The following is a 26,435-nucleotide window of genomic DNA, read 5'->3' on the forward strand; positions in this document are numbered from 1 at the left end:
GGGGCAGGCCTGCTTGCGCCACACGAGGCTGCAACTCAACCGTGCCTATTCCACCTTTTCGATATATCGCGAACCGTCAGCTTTTCCCCCACGAGACTTCGCAACTACACCCAAAACACACAGCCTGCGATGGAGACACCACAGCAGCCACAGGATGCGCTGCAGCTGAGTGCCCTGGCATCCCAGAACGCCATTGTCTCGCGAACCTTGTACACGAGGGCAGCTGAGCAGCCCAATGGCAAGCGACAGAAACTCGAAGACGTATTCGAAGATTCCATGATGAAGCGCCGATTCGAAGCCGAATACTCAAATGTAACGACCCTACCCGCTACCCTGGCCGCTAGACAGCCGTCGAGCAAACCTGGAAAGAAACTGGCCGTCAAACAAAAGACTGCCGGTCCGGCGCGACTTGCGCAGAAACTGCTCGAGGCTGGACCGGGATCAGCGACGGCAGGCTCGTCAGCAAGCCCAATGCCCGCCGTGAACGACTCTCCAAATAACAATATGGCACTATCCACAAGAGGTCCGCAACCCTTGCAACAGGCCAAGCCCGAGTGGCATCCCCCATGGAAGCTGATGAGAGTCATCTCTGGACATCTCGGCTGGGTGCGCAGTTTGGCAGTAGAGCCAGGAAACAAGTGGTTTGCCAGTGGTGCTGGCGACAGAACCATCAAGATTTGGGATTTAGCCACTGGTTCACTACGCCTGACTCTTACCGGACACATCAGCACTGTCCGCGGCCTGGTAGTCTCGCCTCGACATCCGTACCTGTTCTCTTGTGGAGAAGACAAAATGGTCAAGTGCTGGGACCTGGAAACAAATAAAGTAATCCGACACTACCACGGCCACCTCAGCGGCGTATACACTCTAGCCCTTCATCCAACTCTTGACGTTCTCGTCACGGGCGGTCGGGACGGCGTCGCCCGAGTCTGGGATATGCGAACACGCAGCAATATCCACGTGCTGTCAGGTCACACTGCCACCGTATCAGACGTCAAGTGCCAGGAAGCGGACCCCCAAGTAATCACAGGTTCTCTCGATTCTACGGTGAGGTTGTGGGATCTTGCCGCGGGCAAGACCATGGGCGTGCTCACTCATCACAAGAAGGGTGTTCGAGCGCTGGCTGTTCATCCCACCGAGTTCACTTTTGCCAGCGGCAGCACAGGGAGCATCAAGCAGTGGAAGTGCCCCGAGGGCGCATTTATGCAGAATTTTGAAGGCCACAATGCCATCATCAACACTTTGAGCGTGAACCAGAACAATGTCTTCTTCTCAGGAGGTAAGCATGACAACCCTGCCCTGCCTTCCGGCTTCTATTTCTCGGCCAGCCAGGGCGCCCTTTCTAACCGTGTGTGAATAACAGGTGACAACGGGTCAATGAGCTTTTGGGACTGGAAGACCGGTCACCGCTTCCAGTCACTGGATACCACAACACAGCCTGGGTCTTTGGACGCGGAGGCTGGCATTATGGCCTCGACGTTTGATCGCTCTGGCCTGCGTCTGATTTGTGGCGAAGCTGACAAGACAAGTTCGTAATCTCCTTAAACTATGTCCGCACTGCCTAACTACATTTCTTGCTAATCACTGCTATAGTTAAAATCTGGAAACCGGATGAGAAGGCTACTGCGGAAACTCACCCGCTGCAATGGACACCGTCACTAGGACGACGCAAGTTTTAACGTGCCGGGATTTGTCGATGGCAATGGACGCGGACGAGGATCATGAGCATGTATGTACATATTGGCGTTGAAACAAAATGGCCGGCTTTGAAATACCCATAATACTGCTATCGTATACTATACACCGAGTCCCATGGCTCTCAGATCTCCATCGTCCCGGAGTGCCATTTTGACCTCGTCATCAGCAATAGCCAGCCGCAACTTGCTAGAACGTTCGGCCCGATGTGCTTCTAAGTTTATGAGTCCCGCCGCAACAAGATCCAGCGCAGCTGTGTGGACGTAGCTTGGTCTCCCTAGGTGTCGGTGGGCGGCACCTGGTGTCCCCTGAAGGCCGCTGTTTAGAATTTGCGCCATACCGGGGAGCGCGGGTGATGAATGAGCTGTCGCTCGTTGCAACTCGTCCAAGATTTCGCCGAAACTCGACTCTACTAAGCCTGTTCTTCGAATCCTGAGAAGGACAGCCGCCATGACGAGTTTCGACATTAAAGGAAGCCCTCGCAGGTGTTGTTGCACAGGGTTTGTAGTCGCTTCGTTGATGGCCTTTTTGATAGTGGCAATGGTGACCTTTCCACGGCGAGTCAAATCTTGTGTGCCATTTTTACTCGGTGTCATCGGGTCACCTTGTGCATCGCCTTCTGCGATTTCCACAGCTCGGCGGCAGATATCCAGCGCTCTCCTGGCATCTCCACTCACTGCGGCTACCTTTCTGCTAGCAAACTGGACGGCATCTGCGTCTACGACGTTCCCAGGAACGCCCTCTAGGCGGGATTGTATGATCTTCATAAGTTGTTCGTGGGTATAACCTGGAAATGTAATGCGAGTGAGGCCTGAATAAGACTCAAATTAGATTCAATGTACGCTGCAATGTTTCTCCGACCTAGCTTCAATCAAACTTACCTAGACGACTGCTGATTTTATTGCTAAGTGTTCTTTCTGGAAGATCCATGGTATTCGCAACGGCCAAAACAATAAGACGACTATGCCGCAAAGTCGGCCAGTTAAAGAAGTTGTACATGACGGCCTGATTTTTCGTCACCAGTTGATCTAGCTCATCCATCAACACTACACATGGGACACGTCGGGGACTGGGATTGTTGAATTCTCTCTCCAACAGATCGAGAGCCTGCGATGGGCTTGCTCGCTGTCCCCGTAGTGCTTCCCAGAGCAGGGTATACGACTGATGGGGGTCTGTAATCTTCATGCCATTTATCTCCACAAATATGAAATCATCCAACTCGTCTGACCTAACTGCATCCTCCAGACGAGATATGACTTCACGAACCGTAGCCGTCTTGCCTGTGCCAGGGGTGCCCGAGATGTAAATGCAGTTTCCACTACCCTCTGTAATTGCTGCTTCAAGGTGCGAGTAGACAAGAGAGAATTCCCCTTCTCGACAAGGCAAGCTTGTCGGGACGGAGGATACGTGAAGGCGAGAGCGTGCTATCTGGAACGGTGAGGATTGAACTGCGCTGGGAGAGAGCTTTCTCATGGCAAGTGGTGTGAACTCGAGTTTCTTTCCAGTCCCCCTGATGCTCCGAATTAGCGTCAATCAAATCAGGGGAAAGAAAAGAAATTGTATGTACCTCTTTTGGGAGCGAGAGCCTGGTTCTGCATGACTACGCTTGGACTGCGGTGTCGTGATAGTAGTCCGGGAACCTTTAGTAGGAGTTTGCGGAGGTAAATATGCAGTGTCTCGTGGCGATTGCTCCCGGGCTTTCCTTCGACCTCGAGCTGCCTTTGTGTTCTTTTCGACAAAGTCTATCAATTTGAACATATCACCAACACTTGAATACATCTCTTCCCAATTGAATTCTTCCGTGTAGGTTGCCGTTCTAGTATTGCAGCCCCGACGACAAACAAATGTCTTGCCATATTCTTTCGACTGACGGGGTATTTTTCCAGACGGGTACTTTGATAAAAAGGCCTCTAGTGACATAACCTTGGCCTTGCCATTGATTGACGCCAAGGGATTGATATCCCACGACGGGGATATGTAAAGCTCGTTCTAATCGGGCCGTTAGTATATTCTTCTTGCGATAGCTTTGAACGGATAGGAAGCAGGCATACCCAATAGAAATCATTCCGCTTTTTATCCTTATTACGGATTTCTTTCTCTGTTGAAAACCACATAAAATTCGCTGCATTGTCGCCTTCCCCGTCATCCTCTACAAACTCGCAAATGATTCCTACCCAAGCTTCATTAGAGCCATCAGCTTTCAGCAAGACCGTGTCACCTATCCGGCATTCAAAAGTGCCCATTCGAGCCCCAACAATTTTGTTTCCCGTAACTTTCCGCCTTTTTCGATCGTTTTGCGCATCATGGTTCGCTCGCTCCGAGTCCTCGACATTGTAGATCCATTCCCAGGGTAAATCATCGCTGCCAAGCTCATCGTCTGAATCTTCACGGCTTATTCCGGGCAAATTCTTCCTCCTCCGAATAGCGGGCTCGGTGCCTCTTTTGGTGAGGTTATGCGGCGCCATAGATCTGCTGTGCCTGGTGGTAGGAAGGGATCAATCATTTTTCTTGCCCATCAACGCGTTGTAAGACGCGATGCAGCTGCTGCCCCTGCTTGACTTCAATGGAGCTTAGTGCCCCACCCTTCCCAACCGGAGCTGTCGCACGGTGGGGGCTAAACACATAAAATACTAAGGCGTGGCCCCTTGTATACCGTCTGGTGCGGCAGGAGCTATTGACCCATTCCGATCGACGCTGGTCTGGGTGTGATGCAACATCTGTTTTTTATGTCCCCTTGTGTTATTCGTCCTTCGTCCTGTTTTTCAGATGGTTGAGAAGGAAGAAGATGATGATTGATGACAACTTTTTATTTTCAAAGATTTTGGCACTACAATGATATCTTGCTAAACGACGTGCTTGTATATTGCCAAATATACCTACCTAGGTATGTAGAGCGTACACAATAGCGCCTGTAAGACGGCAACAACTTCAGTCAAGTCCAAATGAGCGCTGGCTGCTCAAGTGCCAACAACCTGTTGCTACAGCTTAGCTACAGCTTTATTACGTTATGCTCCAGGTGTCAGTTAATCCATGCCTTGATCGCCAGCCGGCTGCCAGCTGCCGGGCACCTGCCGTTTGCGATATAAAACTTGACTCATTAATCCCTCTCTGTCCAGTCTTTTTTTTTTTCTTTCAAATTTCACAGCCTTGTTCAGAGCACACGCACGCACACAACAGATTCTATGCAAGACTGAAAGAAGAAGTGCTGCATTCTCCTTGGCCATGAAGTCTTCGCAAACACGCCCTCACAAATGTCGAGGTGTTGATCCTCCAAACCGCCCCTCTACGTCAGAAGTAAAGGGGAGAAAATTTGCAGAGCAGCCAAAAATGCCAAGTGCCAGGTTCCAAATAGATGATGAACGAAAGAAAAGAGACGCCACTACCGAGGCGCAGTATCTACATCCACCTCCGGAGGGCGAAAATCTCTTAGAGGTATGTGCAATGAGTCGTAAATCTGGTCATTCAAAACTAACATAACTCTAGGCAGTCCTGGTTCTTCCTGAAAGGCACATGCTTCTTCGAGAATTATCCGAGTCCTCTTCATTCGATACTATAAAGACAGAGAAGAGGGTCTGGATTCAAACACGACAAGCGAAACGTTCTGCATATTTACAGCCGTACAATATGGAGCCTGCAAGAGGGATTCAAGGCTGTCAATTGGGCTCTTCATGATATGCGTCTGGCACAACAGAACGTGTCAACTTTATTCTTAGTCCAGAAACCTATGGATGCTAGTCCAGACACTTTAATTAGCGTGAATTTGGATTCCCGTCCCCGAGTAGAACGATGTCAAAAGACGATGATCGGGACTGCAGAGGTAGCTATCGATGTCCTAAGGCAGCTCGGTACAAGTTTTTTGTCTTCTATGACTACGCTCCAGACCATTAAACGCTCGCTTCGTATGCACGTAGACTTTGGGCATATCATCATTCGACGCCGGAAGCGAGGCATAGGGAACGCCATGTCGTACTCCGATTTCACAGAGATGGCCCTGCAGTATGGAGCCAAGGGCGGAGCTGAGCTTAATATGAGGTGAGTGTCTCTGAAAGTGCCTCTAGGCTGATACCATTTGCTGACACGACGCTAGAATGGCAGAAGTTGGGGGTGTATCAAAATTGGTTGCACACCTCCTGGATCCAAAAGCGAATGTGTACCATGGAGTCGAAAATATTACTTATAAGGACAGCATCCATATGAGGATAGGAGATCAAATCCTCACAGGCGACCTCAGGATACGCGCAAGGTCGACAGCCGAACCTGACAAACTTTCGTTTGGTGGTATCAGAAGAGTGGCCACCTCTTAGGTGGATCATAGTAGCTCCGGACAGGTAACTTGGATGATGAGAATTGTTTTAGGCATCACGGGCTCACAGGCTGACAAGTCGTGAATAGGAAATACGACTGGGCTCTTCAGGTGGACAGCGATTTGCTAGTTCAACCCATACCTGAGCTTATCGAACGTTTGCTTGAGGACATTGTGGTCTTCACCGAAGGACCACCAATAAATCCCACAGACCTCGGACACAGGTGTGTCAATATCAATGCCAAGAATCCTGACAAGTGGACTGGCAAGCTGAGTGACATAAGTACAAAGTCGTCAGCTCTGATACCCTTTCGCGATACGCCATTCGTAGTAGAAATAAGCAGGAATTTCGCATGGAGAGATATGAATACAAAAGAAGCCCTTCATTCATGGCTTGGAATCCAAATGCTCGGTCGTCACTGGGAAGACAGCCTCAACTACAAAAGTTTGCATGAATCGAAGAAGGACTGGGGACCTCACCAGTCTCATATCTGGGAAGGCTCAGGAGAGACCGCAGAGGACCAATTCGCAGGTTTTGTTTGTCATGTTTTAGACATATTGTCTGCCTTGGAAGTGGCAAATGTTGATGATACAACAACGTAGCCCAAGGAGACGGCAGAGACCATGGACGAGGCCAACTTCAGCAAACATTGTGCGACCATAATTTTGATTGGTCGCTCACTATTTTAGTAAATCGTCAATGCAGTGCTTTTGTTACTATATCGTATCACGCCATCCCGTTCAGGCACTTCATGAGTTAGCTCCCTGGGCAGCCATGATCTTTTGCCGCAAAACTATTCGAAGACGTGTCAATATGGGCGTGCACATCTTTAGTTAGCAGAGAAAAAATTGCATACCTTCCTCTACTGCTCTAACATTGTTCTGTTTGCGCTGCACAATTGCTTCCAGATCTTTCAAATTGTGGCCCAGCTCTTGCACTTTGTCGTCGTAGAATTGCTCCGCCGCCTTTAACTTCTAGATCGAGTAGATTAGCTCCAGTCCGTCCAAAAATGCTGCCTGTACCAACCTTCTCGATCAAGAAACCGGTTCCCACGTCAACCAAAACAGACTCTGTGTTGGACAATTCTCCCTTGACATATAATGAATTCGTTAAAGGAACAAGAACCGAGTTCGAAGCTGTCGCAATTTTTCTACATCGTTAGCCTTCCACTACGTCCAGAGTCACTCTAGCTCAATGTGTTTGGCAAAGCCCACCGTCGGTTGCCGCAGATCGAGTATTAACACATCGTAGACAGTCCTTAAATTTGTTTTGGGCCCCGTGGAGCTGTGCGTAGGACGAGGTTAGGTGCTCGAGTTCCTCGTCGAGCTGCTTCTTGACCTGTGCCAGCTGTTGTGGCTCGAGGGTGTCGAGGTTGACTGTGAACTCTGTTAGGCTTGTACTCAGAGGTGGGGGATGTAAGCTAGTGACATACTGGTTTCCCGTTCCCCAGCCATGTTTGTCGCGCTGATACGTTATTCATACGACGTCGTGAATAGCGAGGTTGTCACCAGACAATTTCAGGTTGGGGTTGCCCCTCGGTAAGTGGTAGTTGCTGTAGTGGGGTCAGCTTTTGCTAGCACAGTGTTTACCTGCTTGAGAGGCTCGTCCAACCAACGTATCTACATTATGATGCAACCTCCTATTAAACCGCCGTCTCCCGTATTCCCTTTTTTTCTTAAAAAAAAAGTGAGTATTTAAGCGACGAGTTTTACAGTTTCTATAGAATTTATACACATATTTAATTGTACATTTTAAATAATATCGCTCGCTTCATATCAAGTCCACCGCTTACAATTGCGAGAGTAAAGCATTCAAATGTACCGGCAGATCCTCAACAGCAATATTCTCCTTCGAGGACAAGCTCCTGCATTGTACTTCGCATACTCCCCTTTCTCTCCATGCCTTTCCAAGAACAATGGTAACAGGGTAACCAGTCATGTCGGCATCCTGCATTTTCCAGCCGAAAGTCTCCTTGCGGTCGTCCAAGACTGCATCGAACCCTGGCCCAGAACTCGACCAACTGGTGAGCTTGTCATGGAACTCCAGGGTTTGAGAGTTTACCCCCGATGTTGGTATGACCACAATCTCGAATGGGGCAATAGCTCTGGGCCAATTGAGGCCTCGCTCGTCGGCTTTGTGTTCAGCCACTGCACCAAAGATTCGAGATACACCAATTCCGTAGCATCCCATTTCCACTGGGACAGGGGCCTTGGAGTTTGGAAAAGTAACGGATAGCTCGAATGGTTTTGAGTAGCGGGAACCGAGATAAAACGTGTGGCCTAGCTCCAATGCCCGATGAATTCGAAGTGAACCAGGTTCACATCGGGGACAACTATCTCCGTCCATCAGCCGTACCAGATTCAGCGGCTGTCCATGTTGTGGGGCATTGATGTCTGACTGAGGTATTGGCTCGGTGCTTTGGACAGAGTCCGGAATCAAGGGCAGTCTTTCCTTCAACTGGCCATAAACAGTTTCCAATCTAAAGTCAATAACGTTGATAATTCGGGGTTGCGTGTTCTCCCCCTCCTTCTTGGCAGCCGTGGCGTCCTTCCAAGAGTGAACGGGATCGTTGACACTTGTATCTAACTCTGAAATGACTTCTTTCACAGCATGCATATTTATTTCTGTGCCAGTGCCACGGCTGCTCTTGATGGGGTACCAGGCGTTGACCAGTGTCGTGCGATCTTTTGTGACACCACGCCATACGCCAATGTCTGCGTGTGTGATGGCCCGCGGTGGAGACGCCTGACGAGAATGATTGGATAATCGTGCCGTTGCAACTTCATCGTTAGCAGTATATTCACAAGAATCGCATGAAATGACTCTGTCTTCTCCAATGGGATGGGCCAGATGATACTCGTGGCTATAATCGCCCCCCATGTCTCCTGAACTTGCCTCAGCAACCAGGATGGGGAATTCTCATCTCCGCAAAAAAAGCACGATATGCTCTAGAGACACATTTGTATGTGTCAATAGCTGATTCAAATGATGTATCAAATGTGTACAGATCTTTCATTATAAACTCCCGAGAACGCAACAGTCCGTGGCGGGGACGCATCTCGTCTCGGTACTTTCTAGCTGTTCCGATGGTTAGCCTTAAACCTTTCGGGAATCTTCTCGAGAGAACTAACTAGTCTGATATAGGCGCAAGGGCAAGTCTTTGAACGATTTCAATGCGCTAGCCACCAGTGTTGTGATCTCCTCTTCATGCGTGGGTGACAGCATGATGGGGACTTGCTTTCGATCAGTCAAACGGAAAAGCTGAGCCTGTTAACAAATGCGCAGATAACATATGATTCGGCCACCTACTTCTGAAGAGACACGATCTAATCTGCCGCTGCGGCGCCATAGTTCTTCCGAGGTAATTGTCGACAGAGATAGCCGTGATGCGCCTGCAGCAACCAGGTTAGTCTCGTAATGATGGAAAGCATGGTCAAAGGGGGGACGAACCAATTGACTCCATATGTTTGTCAAGAAGCCTCTCAATTTTATTCTGCACGCGTAGCCCTAATGGAAGAAGCTGAAAAATACCAGATTGAGTCTAACAACGAGGTCAACATCGGCTCCTACGGCGCTCCAGAAACAGAACCCACCTGGCGAAGAAAGCCCGCTCGGATGAGTTTTCCATGCCCAGCTGCTCTAATTGTCAGTACCTTCAGTGACTAACTGAGACTGCAGGTCAGGCAGTCTTACTCTCTCCTTCGATGGCTGAAACACCGCCCGTGGGAACCCATATCTTCGAAAGAGTCGACCTTGCACGATAACCCTTGGGCAAGCCGCGATATACGCGTGTCCTCGGCCAGGACACAAACGTGAACGAGGCTACAATTAATCGTCCCAGCCTTTCTGATTTGTAAGATAGCATGGTTCTATTTCGTGAGGAGATATTCCATTGCCAATAGGGGCAGTTCAGACAGACTGCGGCGGCGGCGGAGGTTTTATCAGGGAGGAGGCTCACCAGCCGCGACACCGCGCAATGCGAGAGCGGTTGAGGATGGGCTGGGTTTTTAACTGGTGGGCAGTTGCTCGCGGCTGGTCCAACTCAGCTCTCGACGGCCCTGTACAAACACAACCAACACAACCAGCATATTACTCATGAACCAAATTTCAGATGCAATTGATTGACTTCTTCATGTTTGAGAATATAGCAGTACTACTCATAATTTTCTGTTTTATCATCCATATTGTAGCTAGCTAGCTTGCTAGCCGCATGGCCTGAAAAGTTTAAAGCGACTGGTCTGCCTTGTTCCGCATATGCCCAGAATGTTTTATGTGGGGCGGTCTGATAAGATATGCCCATCAAAAAAAGTTCGGAGTGGCAGTCCTCATTCTCCCACTGGACCCAACAACAAGCTGGACAGAAACGAACGCCTGCTCAATGCCTAAACCACAAAAGAAGGGTAAGGGCCCTCGTGGTCAAAAAGATAGGCAGAGCTTCAACGAGAACGCTCTTGCGCAGCTTACGTCTAAAATCGACCAAAATCTCAACTCCAACACCAACAAGCGTAAGCATCCCCCCACCAATGCCGGAGGTAAAGAGCAACAGAAAAGACAGCGAAATTTAGGGGACAGTAAGCCGTCAAAGGACCAGACTTCAGATGGCCAAGCAGCTTTGCTGGCAGAAATAAGAGCTTTGGGCGGAGATGAGAAGGATCTGGAGCTCATCAATGGCGTCGACTCTGACGACGAGACCTACGCCAAGGAGCCTGGGGGAGTTATTGATAAGGATTTGAAGGACGAACTTCTCGCACTGTCAAAAGAATTGGGATTTGCGGATCTCGATCCCGAGGTGGTGAGCGCAGCCGATGAGCAACCATATGAGGTTAACGACGAAGAAGATGAAGAGGAAGATGGAGAAGATAGCGACCACGAAGAGGAAGACGACGACGACGACGTCGACGCCAGGGAAACCGAGGCAATCAAACGCATTATGAAACCTGGAGACATGGTAGGCAGGAGTTTGTGTCAGAGGGAGATTTTCAGCAATACTAACTGGTGACACTAGATCTTTGAGCCGAGAGCTGATTGGCACGCCTACAAACTTGCGAAGCTGCCCAAGCCGACTGTCGACCAGCTGGGCCCGTTTGCTGGAACAGTTGAAGCTCTCAAAACACATGCAAAAACGCTTCTGGAAAACGACTCTAACAAATACAAGACTAGCGTGTTTGCTGCTTCGTCTCATAAGTTCTTGTCTACAATTATGTCTTCAGGTACCCTGACGGATAAAGTCTCGGCCTTGACGTTAGCAGTGCAAGAGTCGCCAGTCCACAACATCCGTGCCTTTGATGCTCTCATGAACCTCGCCTCGAAGAAAAGCCGCGGCCAGGCCATCGGAGCGATCGGCGCACTTGTGGATTTACTCGGGCCAGGGACCCTCCTTCCCGCCGACAGGAGGCTACGCCCCTTTCATGGTCAGCCCGGGTTGCTTGGAACGCTTCAGAAGGACTCCATCAAGTCATGGACACCTAGCCAACCCCTTCCGGGAAAGATTACTGAGGCGCATCTCATCTCATGGCTGTACGAAGACTGGCTCAAGGAAACATATTTCAAGATTATCCAGTTGCTGGAAACCTGGTGCTCCGACGAGATAGAGTATTCCCGAATGAAAGCTGTGGATTTTGTTTATGGACTCCTCAAAGAAAAACCAGGAACAGGAGTCAAATTTGCTCACCCTCCTTGTCAACAAACTTGGTGATCGAGACCGCAAGATTTCATCCCGGGCATCCCATCTGCTTCTGCAACTTCAGGTCTCACACCCTGGAATGAAACCAATCATTATTCGAGCTATTGAACAGGATATCTTGCTTTCATCCCTCCCAGGACCATCGATCAAAGTATTGCGCCATCAACACCTTGAACCAGACAATTCTCAGCAACAAAGAGCCGGCGGTAGCAGAGACTCTTATGCGAATATACTTTGACCTTTTCGTTACGATGCTAAAATCAGGAAGCTTGGGGATGCCATTACAAAATGGAACCGAGGGTGGCAAGCGGCACGGCAAAGAGACGGGCAAACATAACAGGAAGCCCAATGATAAGCCAGAGAGTAAACCTCCTCAAAAATCGAAAACGGCGAGTCCTTCGGCGCCAGAAACTGAAGCAGCGGACAAGTTGGTTTCTGCGCTGTTGACGGGAGTAAATCGTGCGGCCCCATTTATTGGTACCAATGATGCTATGTTCGTAATACTTACAAGACCTATTATTCCCCATATTCTCAAAATACTTACAGGCTAACTTGATGACTAGTATGGAACAGCATCTAGATACGTTGTTCCGGATTGCACACTCGGCCAATTTCAATACTGGTATTCAGGCATTGCTGCTTATTCAGCACTTATCCGCCGCTCGTAACTTGGCAACAGACCGATTCTACCGAACTTTGTATGAGTCGCTACTGGATCCTCGTCTAGTCACTTCATCCAAGCAAGCATTGTACCTGAACTTGCTTCTCCGTGCTTTGAAGAACGATATTGATGTTCGAAGGGTCAAAGCTTTTGCCAAACGGATGTTGCAAATTTCGAGTCTTCATCAGCCTCCCTTTGTATGCGGATTGCTCTATGTCATTGCGCATCTACGACAAACTTTCCCTGATTTATCAACACTTGTTGACGAACCCGAAGCTTCAATTTTCGACGACGAGGCATCGGCAGAACTTCCCAGGTATGATGGACGCAAGCGCGACCCGGAGCATAGCAATGCGCAAAGGAGTTGCTTGTGGGAGATGGTATGTTATAGAAATTACAATAACAGCCGGTTAGCCGTTATACTGACCTGCTCTAGGTTCCCTTCCAAAATCATTTCCATCCGTCTGTTAACGTTTTTGCCGCGGCCCTGCTGGACAAGACGAAAAAAGTACAAAAGCCAGACATGGAGAGCCATACATTGATCCGATTTTTGGACAAGTTCGTGTACCGCAATCCCAAGACCACTGATTCTGCTCGTGGCGTATCCATTATGCAGCCTCTCCGCGCAACCAAGGACTTGGGCGACTTTTGGCTGGGAAGCAAGGGGCCTGCTACCGCATCCGCGCCAGTCAATTCTGCAGCATTCTGGAAGAAGAAGGTCGAAGACGTTGCAGCTGACGATGTCTTCTTCCATGAGTATTTCCAGCACGTTGCTAAAGAACCTAAACCTACAACTAGGAAAGCAAATGAAGAGGAAGAGGAAGAGACCAACGAGGATGAAATTTGGAAGGCTCTGGTGTCCACGCAACCTGATATTGAAGATGATGCCGACGAAGACGGCTTTGATGACATGGATGGTTTGGACATGGGTTCCGAAGATGGCTCATCTCCTGCCCTTTCTCTGGAGAGCGATCTTGATGATGATGAAGATGATGATATGGGTGAAACCTTTGGCGGTGAGGATGAAGTTGATTCCGACGGCTTGGTAGCAATTGAGGACGAGCAACTTGCCGACCAAGACGATGAACCTCAAGAGAAGAGCAAGAAAAAGTCGAGAAGAAAGGCTCTTAAGGACCTCCCGATGTTTGCATCGGTTGATGACTACGCCGAGCTTTTGGCCGCAGAGGCAGACGGATTGTAATAGAGGTTGGAATAGAACATTGTAAATATTCAGTCCATTTGGGTAGGAGAGTGCATAAAGCAGCTGGATAGTGCTGCCAAAACTTATTCAGGTAGCTCGACCCTTTTGCGCATCCGGCCCTCTGTAACGATATGACGGGTCAGGTACCAATCTAAACTACTTCATTCATTCCAGCTTGTTATTTCATTCGCTCACTAGCTCGGGGCGGCGAATTGGAGGCAGAGGAAATGACGTATAACGAACGAGGGGAGGATTGGTAAGATCCAACCATTGACTGAGGTGGCCCCGGCGTAACGCTGGGAAAAAAGCTGATGGTTCCTGAATGGGAAAAGCGGAGCCGCCGAACCTCGGATAACCAAGGTTGAATTCGCCGCCTTGAATGGGGAAGCCGGAGATTAACTTTATTCTCATCCATAATCGTTGGCAGGACATGCTATTTCCATCTTTGTGATCTTGGTGCCGGTTACCCTTTCTTAACCCTTTGATCTTGATTGCGAAGATCCTTAGGTGTGCGCGGGGCGTACAGAAAGTACACAATGTTGGAATCCGTCGCTCGCCGTCTGGCCCAACGGACATGCACGATTTCCAGACTGTACAACCCAGCATGGTCGCCGCTGTTGCATGCGTCAAGTAGATCGGCTCAGCGATGGCAACACTCTGGCGCTACTGCAACCAATAGTGAAGGGGCTGCTACCGCGTCGAATTCTGCTCAAGCCATTAGCTTTGCCGATGATGGCAAGGGAAATGTTGCCTTTGCGTCAGGTTAGATAAGAAACCGTCCGCATAGTGAAGAATATAAGCATGGATCCCTGGCTGACATGAAGGTGACGACGCGCAGGCAACTCGAGTGGCGGAGGTGGACACGCACTGCGAAGAGGCCTCTTCTACGTCATGTTCGGGTTCGCCTTTAGCGCCATTGGAGCGTATGGCTCATGGCATACCCTCAAGACCCAGGGATTGGGTTTTTATTCCGATGAAGAGAGCTTGAAGCGATTCACCCCCGAAGAAGCCGATGTCGAGGCGCGGCGAATCGAAGACACAATTGATAATCTTCCGCTGGTGGCCGAGCAGCGCCAACGCCCAGAAATGGTCGAGTCGCGACCACATCTAAAGATGCCCGGCCAGTATCGAGCACGAAGCCTCACGGGGAGCGCATTAACCGGGCCCGGCAAGGTCCCTGTCCCTCCGTATGCTTGGCTTGAGAAGGGTGGCAAGTCGCTAGTTTCCGTTATCTACGTTGGAGAAGACCTGTGCGGCCACCCGGGGATTGTCCACGGCGGGTTCCTGGCCACGATGCTCGACGAGGGCCTTGCACGGTGCTGCTTTGCCGCTCTACCTCACAACATCGGCGTGACTGCCAATCTCAACATCAACTATCGCAAACCTACTCCTGCGGGCAGCTATCTGGTGCTGAGAGCAGAGACCACAAAGGTGGAGGGCCGCAAGGCCTGGGTCAAGGGACATATTGAATCTGTCGCCGCTCCGGGAGAGGAGCCTACGGTGTATGCTGATGCAACAGCCTTGTTTGTATCTCCCAAGTTTGCAGCGGTAAGTGGAACCTGGCTTGGCATAGTAGACATGTTTGAAAAGTTCACGTTGCTAATTCGCGATTACAGATGATGCCGAGGATTAACTAAGCGCATTCCTAGACGATAGAGATGTGGGTGGCTTGGCTGATTAGACAGCGTTGCTTTGCGCGTGCAAAAAATAGCATATGATTTACTTATACAGCGTGGCTATGTATGACGGTGGTTGTGTCATTTGACGCATCCCTCTAGCAATGTACATACATGTAGAAGTAATAGACTTGATAGAGCTGAGAATTTGGTGAAATAAATGTTTGCCCAGATAATGCCCCTTTTAGATAACCGGACCGACGGCTATCTGCCTTTCAAGCATCGTCTTTCGCGGCGCCTGCTACCAGGGAAGTAACAATTTTTCGGCAATATCTAGCCGGCATTCGTGCCCGAACAGTCTTTGATGGTGTGATAATCTCTGGTCTGGCAAGGTTTCGGGCGGAGCGAACAACGCCGGAGGTGAATGAAATGTCACCAGCACCCCATACAGAGATGACGACATGGCCTGCTAGGAAAAACAGTTCAGGTACCCGCATATCAAAGGCATTTGAGCTGTGGTGTGAAGCCGATAAACAAATTGATACCACATGCGTGTCCCGGAACACCACCACCGATCACGGGGCAGCGTAGTCGCCGCTCGCAACGAACGAAAGCACGGCCATGCCCTTCAACGAAGTGGATATAGATTAAGCCATCTACATACGTATATCCGCACCACAAGCCAAGTGGACCCCTCCCTCCCCTTCGGACTGTCGCAATCCCATCCCGCCCCGGACTGTCGCCATCACGGCGCATTCTTACTCGTCCAGCCATTTGGACCTGGCGATGGCGACACTACGAGCGCAGGAGAAGGGGGGGCCAGAAAAAAACACGCGCAACATCTCAGGGACGGACTACCCGACCGAGAGCAAAGAAAAACTCAGTAAGTATTCTGCTAGCGGCAGGACGAATAAGTGGATTCAGTAGACTAGGCAGGCTCCCAGGCCTCACGTATTTCAAATGCTCGTGCTGCAACCCGACTTAAACAAACGTCTAATTGCTATCCAGTTACACCTCTCCAGTCTCAATTGTCTCAATCTCCCCTTCTTCCAGCAGTCTGTCGCAGACACCCTACAATATGGCTACGTATGTGCGGGCGCAATGCGCATCAACCCCTCCATCACAACCACCCCGCCATCAAGACCGTCACCACCATGACGATGCGGACAGCAAACAACTCCCCCCCGCCAAAAAAGCAAATTTGCAACCATTGACGCATCAAGGCATATGCTAACGACACCAGCAACATCACATGGCACCCGTCCCTCTCGCGCAAAGAGCGCAACGAGCTACGTGGCCAGCGCGGCCTAACCATCTGGCTCACCGGCCTCTCAGCCTCGGGCAAGTCCACCGTTGCCACCGCCCTCGAGCAGCACCTCCTGCACCTCGGCCGCGCCGCCTACCGCCTGGACGGGGACAATGTCCGCTTCGGTCCTGAACAAGGACCTGGGCTTCTCCGAGAAGGACCGCAATGAGAACATTCGCCGTATCTCAGAGGTGAGTCCCGGAAAGAGGAACTTTGTCGAGAACCGCCAGACCATGGAGTGGGCTTGTGCTAACAAGAGGAGAATAGGTCGCCAAGCTTTTTGCCGACTCTTCCACTATTGCTATTACGTCCTTTATTTCCCCGTACCGAGCGGACCGTGATGTCGCCCGCCAGCTGCACGCCGCTTCGCAGGATGTCAAAGACGAGCCGATCCCTTTTGTCGAGGTCTTCGTCGACGTTCCTCTCGAGGTCGCTGAGCAGCGTGACCCCAAGGGTCTGTACAAGAAGGCTCGCGCTGGCGAGATCAAGGAGTTCACTGGCATCTCGGCTCCTTATGAGGAGCCCATCAACCCTGAAATAACTATCAAGACGCACGAAAACTCTGTTGAGGAGTGCGTCGCCCAAATCGTCAACTGGCTCTTGGAAAAGGGATACCTTAAGTTGAGCTAGATGGTCCTTTTGCAGCATGAAGAGAGCGGGGAGATGGATATAAAAATAAACAAGAACAAAAGTAAAGCATGAATGAGATAGATAGACCACTGTCCTATTTTTGGTCATCGTGTCTTTTTGCCCGGCATGGCCAAGCGTGCTTCACAGATCATGAAGATAGCTAAAATACAAGCGCCCCAAATGAATCTATGCGGGTCAATCACTCTTCCTTTGTGGCTACACCGTCATCACCTCTCTCGAAAAAAATATGAGTTACCAAACTAAATGTGTCGTATCACGGGAATTCCAACTCATAATAAACATAGGCTGTATACTCGTGTCCTTCACCAGTTCCAAGGCCTGCCGCCGCCATCTCGGAGGACATGGCCGCGTCATCTTTGGTGACCCTGCCACGCTTGTCGCGGCCAAAGGCATTTCCTCCCAGGTATGAGTACTTGGAGTCAAGCGCTGCCTTGACCTTGGGTGCCAGCTTGGGAGTCGTCTATAGAGGGTCAGTCAGCTTCATATACCTCTGCGGGGATATGTTGTCTAGGTCTTTGAAACCCTGAGGGAATACCATACCTTCACCAATGCAGTCACATAGTCAAGCGGCAATCCGTATCGCAGTACGGCCTCGACAAAGACTCTCAATGTTAAGACGTGAATCCATACCATGACACTTTCGCTCCACCCTGTTCGCCCGATGCGAAGAGCCTCACCACAAACCTTGCGCTCCTCGTTGGTTACCCGGTCCAACTCACGCTGTTCCTCCTCTCGTCCACCTTCCACATAGGTATATTGACGTGGAGTCCACTTTTGCTCTCGACATTTGTGAATAAATTCTGCACTATATTTCTTGAAAGTGGCGACTGCGAAAAGAGTGAACTCGTCGTCGTGGTCAACTTCTACAGAGGATCGGGGCACGACCATAGGAGATAGCGTCTCATAGGTTTTGATGAATTCCTTCTTGGCGTTAGTTGGCACGGCGATAAGATGTGTTTCGATGTATTCGGAATCTTTAATGAGGAGCTTCGGGTTCACGATGGGAGTCAATGACCTGGTTGCGAGGTTTCCTCTGCAAATCCAAACTTCAGTCAGAATACTCGGCTTTGAAGACTGTGAGCAGGTCACGCTCATGGGTATGTCTCACGTCTGGCGCCGCTGTAAAGCGGCAAGGTTCGATTTGACAGTGTTGTACTGGCTGAACTTGGTTTTGACGTCATTGTCCACCGTGACCAGTTCCTGTGGGAAGCACAATTCAGCCAAATTGTCTTGTTTCTCAACACGAAAGACAATGATACCTTCTGAAGGGTGTCTATCAGTTCACCCAGAGACTTATCGCTTCGATATCGAATCTTATTCCAAGTGAAGCTACGGAGATACTGTTCCGTCGGCTCTATTGAAACCAAGTGCTATCAGCCTCTGACGAAAGTTTGGTGGCGGATAGTCCAACCGCGCAGCAACTCTGGAGGATCGACTTAACTAACTGTCATTGACCATTTTGTAAGAAGCTAGGCGCTCTTCATCATTGTCTAGAACAGATCGGAGCGACTCGCCGACTTTGGTGACGACGGATTGACATGTCGTCTCGAGCTTGGCTAGATCATCGGCTTGCTGAACTAGGGCGTCAAGGGTGCCAATCTTAAAATCGGGGATGTTGAAGGAGTTGACAGAGCCATTATCTGGTGAAATGGAGGCGCTTAGAGACGAGATGGCATCGACTTTACTGCTAGAGTCGAAGACGCCGAGGGGCAGGGACACAACGGCATAGCGTGAAGGCATAATGACACTCTTTTGACCGGCCGACCGTTGGGAGGAGAGGGACGGAGGCAGGATATAATATCGAGGGCCCCAGAGTGGAGGATACACGGCTCGGCGCAGCGGGCTCTGAGGGTCTCTGAAGAGCGGCCGTCTCGTTGGGGGGAGCTTTTGATGCGAGAGACGGTGGTATTGCACGGTGGAAGCTCCTAGGTACCTAGGTACCCAGGTCGGTATTATGTGATGTCGTTCGCCCTCCAACTTGCACAGGCGGGTCAGGCGAGTGGGGAAGGAGGGAGCGGACGCAGTACTCCGTACCTGCTCCCACTAGGTCCGTACTCAGCCGTTGCCAAGGTGGACAGTAGGCCTACGGAGTAGTTGCAGAGTAACATGCCCCGCCGGCCAGGCCCGTTGCCAGGCGCCAATGAATGACACATGTGCTCCAGTGCTGGCTCCAGCAGACAAGCTCGCTGCAGGTTGGCTGGAAAAACCTCTGGGGTTCGCCTGGAGCGACCCGGGACTGGTTTGGACCCGTTGTGCCTGGTTCCCTCAAAGCATTGGATCGATGTCTCTCAATGGTCTGGTACTCAGTGCTTTGTGCGCTGTACACTACAGTACTTCCGTAGCTTCGAGGTCGATGCAACCAACACCGCCTCGAACCGACCTTTCGTCTTCTCTTCAATGCGCATCCAACCGACAACAAGCCGCCAATGTCCCATCTGCTGTCCGCCAACGGCTTCATCCTTCGCACAATTTGCACTGCGCTTCCTTTGTCTCCGTTGCCAAGCAATCTTCGCTGTCGTCTCTGACGCTCCGTCTCTGTACCATGTGAGCCCGAGAACGTCGCGCCGAAATTTCAGACCAACGGCTCTGTCCGTCGGCAAGGTGTAAGGCATGTAGTTGCGACATCTGGCCATTGACGACTTGACAGTTTCTTCCAGGTTGCAACAATGTCGCCAGTCGCGGGTGCGTCTCCTCATCGCTACAGTGACAATCTCAAAATCCGACGACATCTTGTTGTCTTCCTGCGTCAGGAGCTAACCCGCCAATCACAGCTCCAAATAATATATCCACCGATGGTACATCGGCTCACCGAGGCCAGGAAGCTCAACCTGTTGATATAGTAGTCGGTGTGAATGGCGACTCATCCATTATACTACCTTCGGGTACATCGACGGCTGTAGAGCCCTTGAACGATGGTCAGGCTGATTACATGTTTCTTCCCGGCCGGTGCGCTGCAACACATACTAACGCTCTGCCAATAGACATTCCGTATACCTCTGGAAGTCATGCGTACTATGATGGCCGCGTCAAAAACGGTGTCCCTGCCAAACTGCAGAATGTTGATCACGGTAAAAATGGCAACTTTGCCGTCATGCATATGGGAGTATTGAATCTTGCTTCGGCCGAACGGCTTGCCGCAGCGAGACGAACGAGTGAGGGCACTGCAGCTGCTTCCAGGTTATTTAACCAAGCCGGTTACAAGTCACTACGGCAATTAAAGCAAAATGGGCCAGCTGTAGAATCACAACAGCAAGAGTTGATACCGAATGCTGCGCGCAAGGAGAGGACCAGAGGCAAGTCACAACCTGGCCATGGGTTTGCCCAGAGAACGACTTCACTATCGCCCCATGAGACAAAGACGGAGCAAGCTCGACTTCTGACTCTGCTGAGGTCGTTGAACCCTGTCATGGTTGTCGACCAGCTTTGCAGAGGACTCGCATATTTTGGAGGCATACCTGGGGCTCCTCCTCCGGCAGATGATAGTGCCTTCCCGCAGAGTAACGCCGCAAATGGTTCTGGCCATTACTTTGTTGGCTGGCTCGCTGAAATCTTTCCAAACGTGGATGCCTCAACAGCTCCTCACCCGAGCGTACCCGACACGTCTCCGCCAGGGAACCCTCCAGCGGCGACTGCCTCTACTTGGATGTCCGCGTCTCCCCCGGCTTCAAAGTCCGCCACTAGGGTGCCCGTGGCTTCTACAGTACAAACGGATTCCGCGTCGACGAAAGGAGGCGCAGTTGTTCCAGGAAAGAGGAAAAGAGGCAGGCCAAAGGGGAGTAAAAGCTCCAAGGTCCGCGCAGATAAAGGCAAAAGGCACATATCGAAGGCGCTCAAATATAGTGTGCCACTTGTCATACCGGCGGTCGCTGAAATTGAGAGTGCAGCTGAAGGTGACAGTATGGAGGCGGATGTTCCAGTAACGAGCGACAACTCCGCTACGCCCGTGCTTCCTGATGATCCTAATACACAATCGAATACTCCCAAGAGCACCCCAGTGGCTAAAAAGAGGGGTCGGCCAAAGGGTTCCAAAAACCGACCAAAGACCAACATCAATGATGAGAATCAGACGGCACCGCATACCAGTGACTTAATACCTGCACAGACTAAAGCGACTCCTACCCCTCCATCTGGCACTGCAAATGCCAAGAATATTATTCCTAACAATGACTATTCGGCGCAAGCGCGGCTTGCAGGAGACAACCTAGGCCGACATCATGCAGAGTCTAGCCCCAATCAGCCGGACATGTCAATCCAACAACCCATCGCCGCCAGCGCAAGCAACAGCTCGCCAAGAAAGAGAAACGCCACACAGCAAAGTCAGGTGGATGTTCTAGGAAACAATAATCAAGTTGCTCCTTCGTCTCAGGCGTCCCAGGGGACGAAGCGTCAACGCATATCAAACGGAAGCGTTCCAAATACCAGCTCTGGATCACAGCCTGGATTCCTATCAGGCAGTTTCGACTCACAGACCCAGGCCAATGGTTCTGGAGTTGAAGGAATGGGACTGGGGCCACATGCTACCCAGACATCACGACTTGGACATTTCTACATAGCTACCTCTCCACAACAGCAACAGCTAGAGTCGCCAACCCTGAGCCATGCCATACCAAGACAACAAACAAGCCATCCATTTGCGTCTCAGCGTATAAATGCGGCGGCACAGAACTACTATAACCAACACAGCCTGCAGCAAACCTCTCATCACATGACATCGATTAGCCCCTCCGGAGGCAGCTTTAGTCAGACCGTAGCTGGCAATGCCGATGTGCCCGTATCTCAAGATCAGGCTAAACAACAACCAGCCGGGCCACAAACTGGAGGGAGAGAGCAAGGCTACTTAAGCAACCACAACCGACCACCCGGAGCTCAATCATCCGCTAATACCGCCCTGGGCGTCTATTCTGCTTTTAACACTCAAGGCTTCATGTAGGAAAAAAGGACTGCGAGTCGGCCCAAAGACCCGACAGCGCCAGCATACTTGCTTGCGTATTCGTCTTCCTTCTTGCACTAAGAGATCTTATTGTCGAACCTGCTTTAGTCCCTAATGTTTTTGGGTCACTCCTTGGAGGCGTCACGACGGCAAGCATATTCGTATTTTGAACAGGGCTAGTATTTGAAGGCTTCGGCGTTGTTTCGGTTCATATCCAATTGACCGGGGAAATCAATTTCAAGGTAATTTGTTCTTTCTAACAATGACTGAATGATGTTCTTATATTATTTTTCATGGCCTGTATGAAGAAAAAGACTTAAGTGCAGCTTGATACCATCTTAGGTAGCATTATGACAAGTTACAATGCTTGAGGTTACGTATGATTGAAGTTATGTCTCTATTGCCACATTTCTACAGCGTTGCAACGATGCCAGGAGTTTTTCCTTTTGAAAAAAGAAACATTTAGCAATGAATTTTATATTCTCGCCAACCGCTCTTAGCGTGCTCCTCTTAGATCCCCGCAAAAAATGAGAATTGACAAAAGAGACGTTTTGACAAAGTTATTGCACGACTCAATGTGCGTTCCAACTGTGTGCCCAGCCTGGCTTTCTATGGCCCTACATGAGGGGGTATGAGACGAGAAAAAAAATATACCAAACGTGATAAGTCGCACCTCCATATATCCTTTCTTAACTCTCCCCAATATACCGTGTAGCAATACGTCATACTCACTCTCTGCCAAATATACGCGTGTCACAGAGGATGAGAGTAAGTTGCTAAATAAATCCAAGAAAAGAAGAACGCCTGTAAATGCCCACAGTTCTTTTAAATACGCAATGGATCCACGCAGGTAGACGAGCAACGTCATCGCTGGATCGCCAACGGCAGATGTTTTTTTCAGCTTAGTCCGCATCATCGTCTCCTGCACTAGCTGACGGCCTAATGGAGTCGGGGTTATTTCGTCCGTACCACCACTCGTCTTCTTCGTCGAGTCCATCTTCGCGAATAAGTTCCAACATGACCTGCTGATTTCGCTTAATGTCTTGTGTCCTTGATACAATGCGTCGGTCAAGAATCAGAGCCTCAGCCGTGGTCAGCCATATTTGTTGTAATACGGGAGTATCATCCAGCAATTTCTGGGCATCATCATGGCTGAGTGCAGACATAGGGACGTCAGCTGCCAAGCTTGTGTGAAACACCCAGTTATAGTCAATTACATTGTCCGTAAAGATGGCATCGACTGATCCTGCAAGACTTCTCGTCTTGCCAAATGTCTCGCTAAATGATGACCTTTGTGCGGGCCGATCTCCGCTTGTGGACTTCTTGCGACCAAATCCTTTCAGGCCTAATCGTGACTTGACAGGGGGTGGCTCCGGTACAAGCTCCTTGCAGTCCTTGGTCAAGGAGTTGTACCAAACATCCACAGCGGCACGACGGTTGTTGTAACCCTTGATTTCCCATAATCTTTCAACTTGTCGCAAGCCTCCAATGCACAAGATTGCAGAGTGAATTTCGTCTGATGGACGGTCTCGCAAATATCCTCTGAGAGATCTCTCAACACGGCCGACATAGGTAGGAGGTCGCAGCCGTCGGCAGAAGGATGATATAATCAGAGGAAAGACCTCGTGTACTCGCAACAAAGTTTGATCGTCATACATATTCATAATCTCGGACTCGATGGGATTCAGAGTATAGGGTTCTTTTCGTAACCCATGGCCACCGTGTTCGACGATATGCTGGAGGTGCAGTTTGCGGTAGGTCTCAAAGAAATGGAATACGGTGAAGAGAAGAGGGATCAGTCGACGACGCATACGCTCACGTTGCGGGGCAAACGCCAATTGTTGAGCTTCAGATTGGCGTAAAAAGATCTCTTTTGTGATCCACTCGCACATTAGATGGGCAAGCTTAGCTGCAACATGCAATCGGTGCCACAGGCTGCACAAGTAATGAAAGTTGACCTCGGACTGATCGGCAATCGGATATAAGCGGAGGGCGTAGGCGGGTACGTGGGTATCAAGGTGGTTTCGAACAATGGGAGCTTCGTTTGCGGTGATAAGACTATGCCACGTTTTGGAGGCAAGTCGCAGGCTGAGAATGTCCGTAAGAGGCAATGATGACAGAATTTCAACTTGTAGTTCATTTGGGAGAGCTAAGAATAATCGGTCGAAAGGAGCACTAATATAGCTTGTTAGATTGTCGAAAACACAAGGAGACGGTGCAAGCTCAAACCTTTTTCGGGTTGACTCGGTAGAAGCTCTAATCGGAAGATGCGTCTCGATGTCGACCCCATGAGGTTTTGAGTGTAATAATGATACTTTTTGGCGAATGCCAAAGAACCGACTCCTATCCTTCTTCTGCTCAGTTTGTCTTGAGGGCTCGGATTCAACAGATTTCGTGTCTCGAAGGGGGAGAATGAATGTTGACGAGGCAGCCGCGGACGGTGTTAACAATGCTTCGGATGCATCAAGCAGTTGCTTTTGTTGTTGCTGTTGTTGTTGTTGTTGCTGCTGCTGCTGCTGATGATGATGATGATGAAGATGATGATTATGATTTTGTTGGCTAGCATTGAGCTGGCTTAGCTTTTCGAAGTACCGCTCTGAGGCGAACTCGGTGATGTGAGGCGGGTCCATGGCGACCGCGCGAGGGGGTTGCTCAGGCATGGTGAATAGTACTTCAGGATTTCGATTCAGAGCGAGCGACGAGAAGAGTTTGCGGAAACGAGCGGCCAGGCCGGCCGGCTCGAGTAGGTAAAGGGCGTCTCTATTGCTGAGTGAGGCAAGCACTAGGCAATCCTGACATGGCTGGCTGAAGTCGATCAAACTCGTTCAACAGGTGGTCGTAGAGAAGCAGCCAATGTCCTTTGGAAAGGTGACGCAACGGAACGAGATAGAACAAGAAAACCGAGAGCTCTGGATGAAAAGGAGAGTGGGTATACGACGATGTCGCAGGTGAGACTCGAGGCAGTTTTAATGGCTCCAATTCCAGCAAGAGCAGATGGCAGTTGGTTATCGGAGTTATCGTATTCGCCCAAGTCCAACCTAGACCTGAGTCTGAATTGGCTATACGTTGATAAGGAGAGTGAGAGAGGAAGCGTGCTCGAGGCTATAATCCAAAGCAGGTCGTCGGCAGGGGGAATGGCGGGACGTTTCGGTCGGAGGAGAAGATAAGGCAATGGAGGTCGTAATGGCGGGACGAGGGACAGGTGAGGATACAGAAGAGAGCAGAACCGCAGTCAAGAACCAGCCAGGACAAGGACAAGGAGGCTGACGCTGACGACGAGACGGAAGGCGGGAGATGGGAGACGGGAGATGGGGACGACACGGGGCGTGACAGCGTGGACATACTACGGACTACGGCCCTGAGGGTGGTGGAGCTATTGCTGGAGGGTGGGCAGAGCACTCGAGGACTTGGGCACGGCAAGTTGGGAAGGCAAGAAGGGCAGGGAATAGAGAACGGCGCATGGAGAATGGATAACCAGCGTGGGCTGGCACCCCAGCCGCCGCCGCTGGTTCGTCGAAACGGCCGTTTGGCCGGCCTAATAGTGGAGTGGGAGCGAGAAGGTACCAACGACGGCCGCGTCCCATTTCGATCACACTGTGCCAATCAGCAGCTGCGTGTCTAATCGGCGTGGGGGAACCCAGGCCGGAACAGTACGCCATGACGGGTTAACTGTGCTCAGGGTGGGCTTCGGCCTCATTTGCGGAGTCACCCAGAATGTACATCCCAGCTGGCAGCTCTTAAGTGCTGGCGCCTGTGCGGATTGACGGAGTACGGACGATCCAAGTGCTCGACCAACTTTGCAATCGAAGCCGTGGTCAAGACCAGAGACTGAAACCCACCCAGCATATCACCAGTGCACGACATTTTATCCAGCTCCCGAGATAACGACTGGATGCTGGTACTGGACTGGGTCCAGGGACAAGAAAAAAACCGAAAGCCCCCCGACTCCCGCTCCACACGCCCTTCTCCCGCCAAACCTTCCTCCACGGTGTCTCCGGTCGCCTGGGGCCGACCCCAGAGCCAGACAAAATTGATACATCCACACTGAATTCCGCTATAACAGCCTCAGAATATTACCATATTCATACCATGCTCCGTGCTGTCTAGGCTCTTGCTGGCTTATCCGGGCCGCAGAGTACTAATCGTGCCCGCCCCACCTTAATCAGGCCGACCTCGACCGTCAGCAATGACAGACGTAAACACGCTTCACGTCCAATTGATACTGTCGCCAATTCTTCGACTCGGATGATCGTGCTGCCCGCCAGTAGTCCATCTAAAACATTGGCTCTCTTGGGTTGGTAGAGTTCCGACGACTAAGCATGAACAAAAAAAAATTGAGGAGCAACTACAGAGTAACTACTCGTCTTCTCTATGCCAACAACGGCCAA

General features: G+C 50.5%; 13 protein-coding genes across 13 annotated transcripts; 7 read left to right on the plus strand and 6 right to left on the minus strand.

The window, feature by feature from the left end:
* Positions 1-54: 54 nt before the first annotated feature.
* Positions 55-2,240, plus strand: PRP46 (pre-mRNA-splicing factor prp46). The gene is made up of 3 exons (XM_007812753.2): positions 55-1,279; positions 1,364-1,528; positions 1,594-2,240. The coding sequence occupies exons 1-3, from the start codon at positions 130-132 to the stop codon at positions 1,677-1,679; spliced, it is 1,401 nt and encodes a 466-aa protein (XP_007810944.2). The 5' UTR covers positions 55-129; the 3' UTR covers positions 1,680-2,240.
* On the minus strand, positions 1,797-4,229 carry ORC1 (Origin recognition complex, subunit 1; the record flags this gene model as incomplete). The annotated part of the gene is made up of 4 exons (XM_007812754.2): positions 3,747-4,229; positions 3,263-3,684; positions 2,577-3,205; positions 1,797-2,506 (listed from the first exon to the last, which is right to left on the minus strand). Exons 1-4 carry the CDS (start codon positions 4,158-4,160, stop codon positions 1,797-1,799), a joined length of 2,175 nt encoding a protein of 724 aa, XP_007810945.2. The 5' UTR covers positions 4,161-4,229.
* A 135-nt stretch (positions 4,230-4,364) lies between these two features.
* Positions 4,365-6,867, plus strand: J3458_014615 (uncharacterized protein). The gene is made up of 4 exons (XM_007812755.2): positions 4,365-5,127; positions 5,179-5,727; positions 5,783-6,023; positions 6,088-6,867. The coding sequence occupies exons 2-3, from the start codon at positions 5,369-5,371 to the stop codon at positions 5,997-5,999; spliced, it is 576 nt and encodes a 191-aa protein (XP_007810946.2). The 5' UTR covers positions 4,365-5,127; positions 5,179-5,368; the 3' UTR covers positions 6,000-6,023; positions 6,088-6,867.
* On the minus strand, positions 6,638-7,506 carry J3458_014616 (uncharacterized protein). The gene is made up of 4 exons (XM_066120660.1): positions 7,432-7,506; positions 7,214-7,375; positions 7,026-7,135; positions 6,638-6,973 (listed from the first exon to the last, which is right to left on the minus strand). Exons 1-4 carry the CDS (start codon positions 7,451-7,453, stop codon positions 6,833-6,835), a joined length of 435 nt encoding a protein of 144 aa, XP_065974496.1. The 5' UTR covers positions 7,454-7,506; the 3' UTR covers positions 6,638-6,832.
* A 281-nt stretch (positions 7,507-7,787) lies between these two features.
* J3458_014617 (uncharacterized protein) lies at positions 7,788-8,879 on the minus strand (the record flags this gene model as incomplete). Its single annotated transcript, XM_066120661.1, has 1 exon — positions 7,788-8,879. The coding sequence occupies one exon, from the start codon at positions 8,877-8,879 to the stop codon at positions 7,788-7,790; it is 1,092 nt and encodes a 363-aa protein (XP_065974497.1).
* A 16-nt stretch (positions 8,880-8,895) lies between these two features.
* On the minus strand, positions 8,896-9,864 carry J3458_014618 (uncharacterized protein; the record flags this gene model as incomplete). Its single annotated transcript, XM_066120662.1, has 6 exons — positions 8,896-9,077; positions 9,131-9,260; positions 9,309-9,391; positions 9,450-9,540; positions 9,593-9,633; positions 9,693-9,864. 6 exons carry the CDS (start codon positions 9,862-9,864, stop codon positions 8,896-8,898), a joined length of 699 nt encoding a protein of 232 aa, XP_065974498.1.
* Positions 9,865-10,377: 513 nt separating this feature from the next.
* MAK21_1 (RNA-binding ribosome biosynthesis protein mak21) lies at positions 10,378-11,694 on the plus strand (the record flags this gene model as incomplete). Its single annotated transcript, XM_066120663.1, has 2 exons — positions 10,378-10,947; positions 11,005-11,694. The coding sequence occupies 2 exons, from the start codon at positions 10,378-10,380 to the stop codon at positions 11,692-11,694; spliced, it is 1,260 nt and encodes a 419-aa protein (XP_065974499.1).
* Positions 11,695-11,933: 239 nt separating this feature from the next.
* Positions 11,934-13,544, plus strand: MAK21_2 (RNA-binding ribosome biosynthesis protein mak21; the record flags this gene model as incomplete). Its single annotated transcript, XM_007812758.2, has 3 exons — positions 11,934-12,175; positions 12,246-12,723; positions 12,780-13,544. 3 exons carry the CDS (start codon positions 11,934-11,936, stop codon positions 13,542-13,544), a joined length of 1,485 nt encoding a protein of 494 aa, XP_007810949.2.
* A 425-nt stretch (positions 13,545-13,969) lies between these two features.
* J3458_014621 (uncharacterized protein) lies at positions 13,970-15,719 on the plus strand. Its single transcript, XM_007812759.2, has 3 exons — positions 13,970-14,306; positions 14,383-15,092; positions 15,161-15,719. Exons 1-3 carry the CDS (start codon positions 14,081-14,083, stop codon positions 15,179-15,181), a joined length of 957 nt encoding a protein of 318 aa, XP_007810950.2. The 5' UTR covers positions 13,970-14,080; the 3' UTR covers positions 15,182-15,719.
* An 860-nt stretch (positions 15,720-16,579) lies between these two features.
* On the plus strand, positions 16,580-17,096 carry MET14 (Adenylyl-sulfate kinase; the record flags this gene model as incomplete). Its single annotated transcript, XM_066120664.1, has 2 exons — positions 16,580-16,657; positions 16,734-17,096. 2 exons carry the CDS (start codon positions 16,580-16,582, stop codon positions 17,094-17,096), a joined length of 441 nt encoding a protein of 146 aa, XP_065974500.1.
* A 178-nt stretch (positions 17,097-17,274) lies between these two features.
* On the minus strand, positions 17,275-19,018 carry VMA5 (Vacuolar ATP synthase subunit C). The gene is made up of 5 exons (XM_066120665.1): positions 18,563-19,018; positions 18,377-18,471; positions 18,226-18,317; positions 17,658-18,150; positions 17,275-17,577 (listed from the first exon to the last, which is right to left on the minus strand). Exons 1-5 carry the CDS (start codon positions 18,855-18,857, stop codon positions 17,371-17,373), a joined length of 1,182 nt encoding a protein of 393 aa, XP_065974501.1. The 5' UTR covers positions 18,858-19,018; the 3' UTR covers positions 17,275-17,370.
* A 458-nt stretch (positions 19,019-19,476) lies between these two features.
* On the plus strand, positions 19,477-25,359 carry J3458_014624 (uncharacterized protein). Its single transcript, XM_066120666.1, has 3 exons — positions 19,477-19,799; positions 19,889-20,032; positions 20,099-25,359. Exons 1-3 carry the CDS (start codon positions 19,784-19,786, stop codon positions 22,045-22,047), a joined length of 2,109 nt encoding a protein of 702 aa, XP_065974502.1. The 5' UTR covers positions 19,477-19,783; the 3' UTR covers positions 22,048-25,359.
* J3458_014625 (uncharacterized protein) lies at positions 22,950-24,707 on the minus strand (the record flags this gene model as incomplete). The annotated part of the gene is made up of 2 exons (XM_066120667.1): positions 22,950-24,222; positions 24,277-24,707. 2 exons carry the CDS (start codon positions 24,705-24,707, stop codon positions 22,950-22,952), a joined length of 1,704 nt encoding a protein of 567 aa, XP_065974503.1.
* Positions 25,360-26,435: the final 1,076 nt, after the last annotated feature.

The sequence above is a fragment of the Metarhizium acridum genome (genome assembly GCF_019434415.1).
Source record: "Metarhizium acridum strain ARSEF 324 chromosome Unknown scaffold_320, whole genome shotgun sequence".
Classification (NCBI taxonomy): Eukaryota; Fungi; Ascomycota; class Sordariomycetes; order Hypocreales; family Clavicipitaceae; genus Metarhizium; species Metarhizium acridum.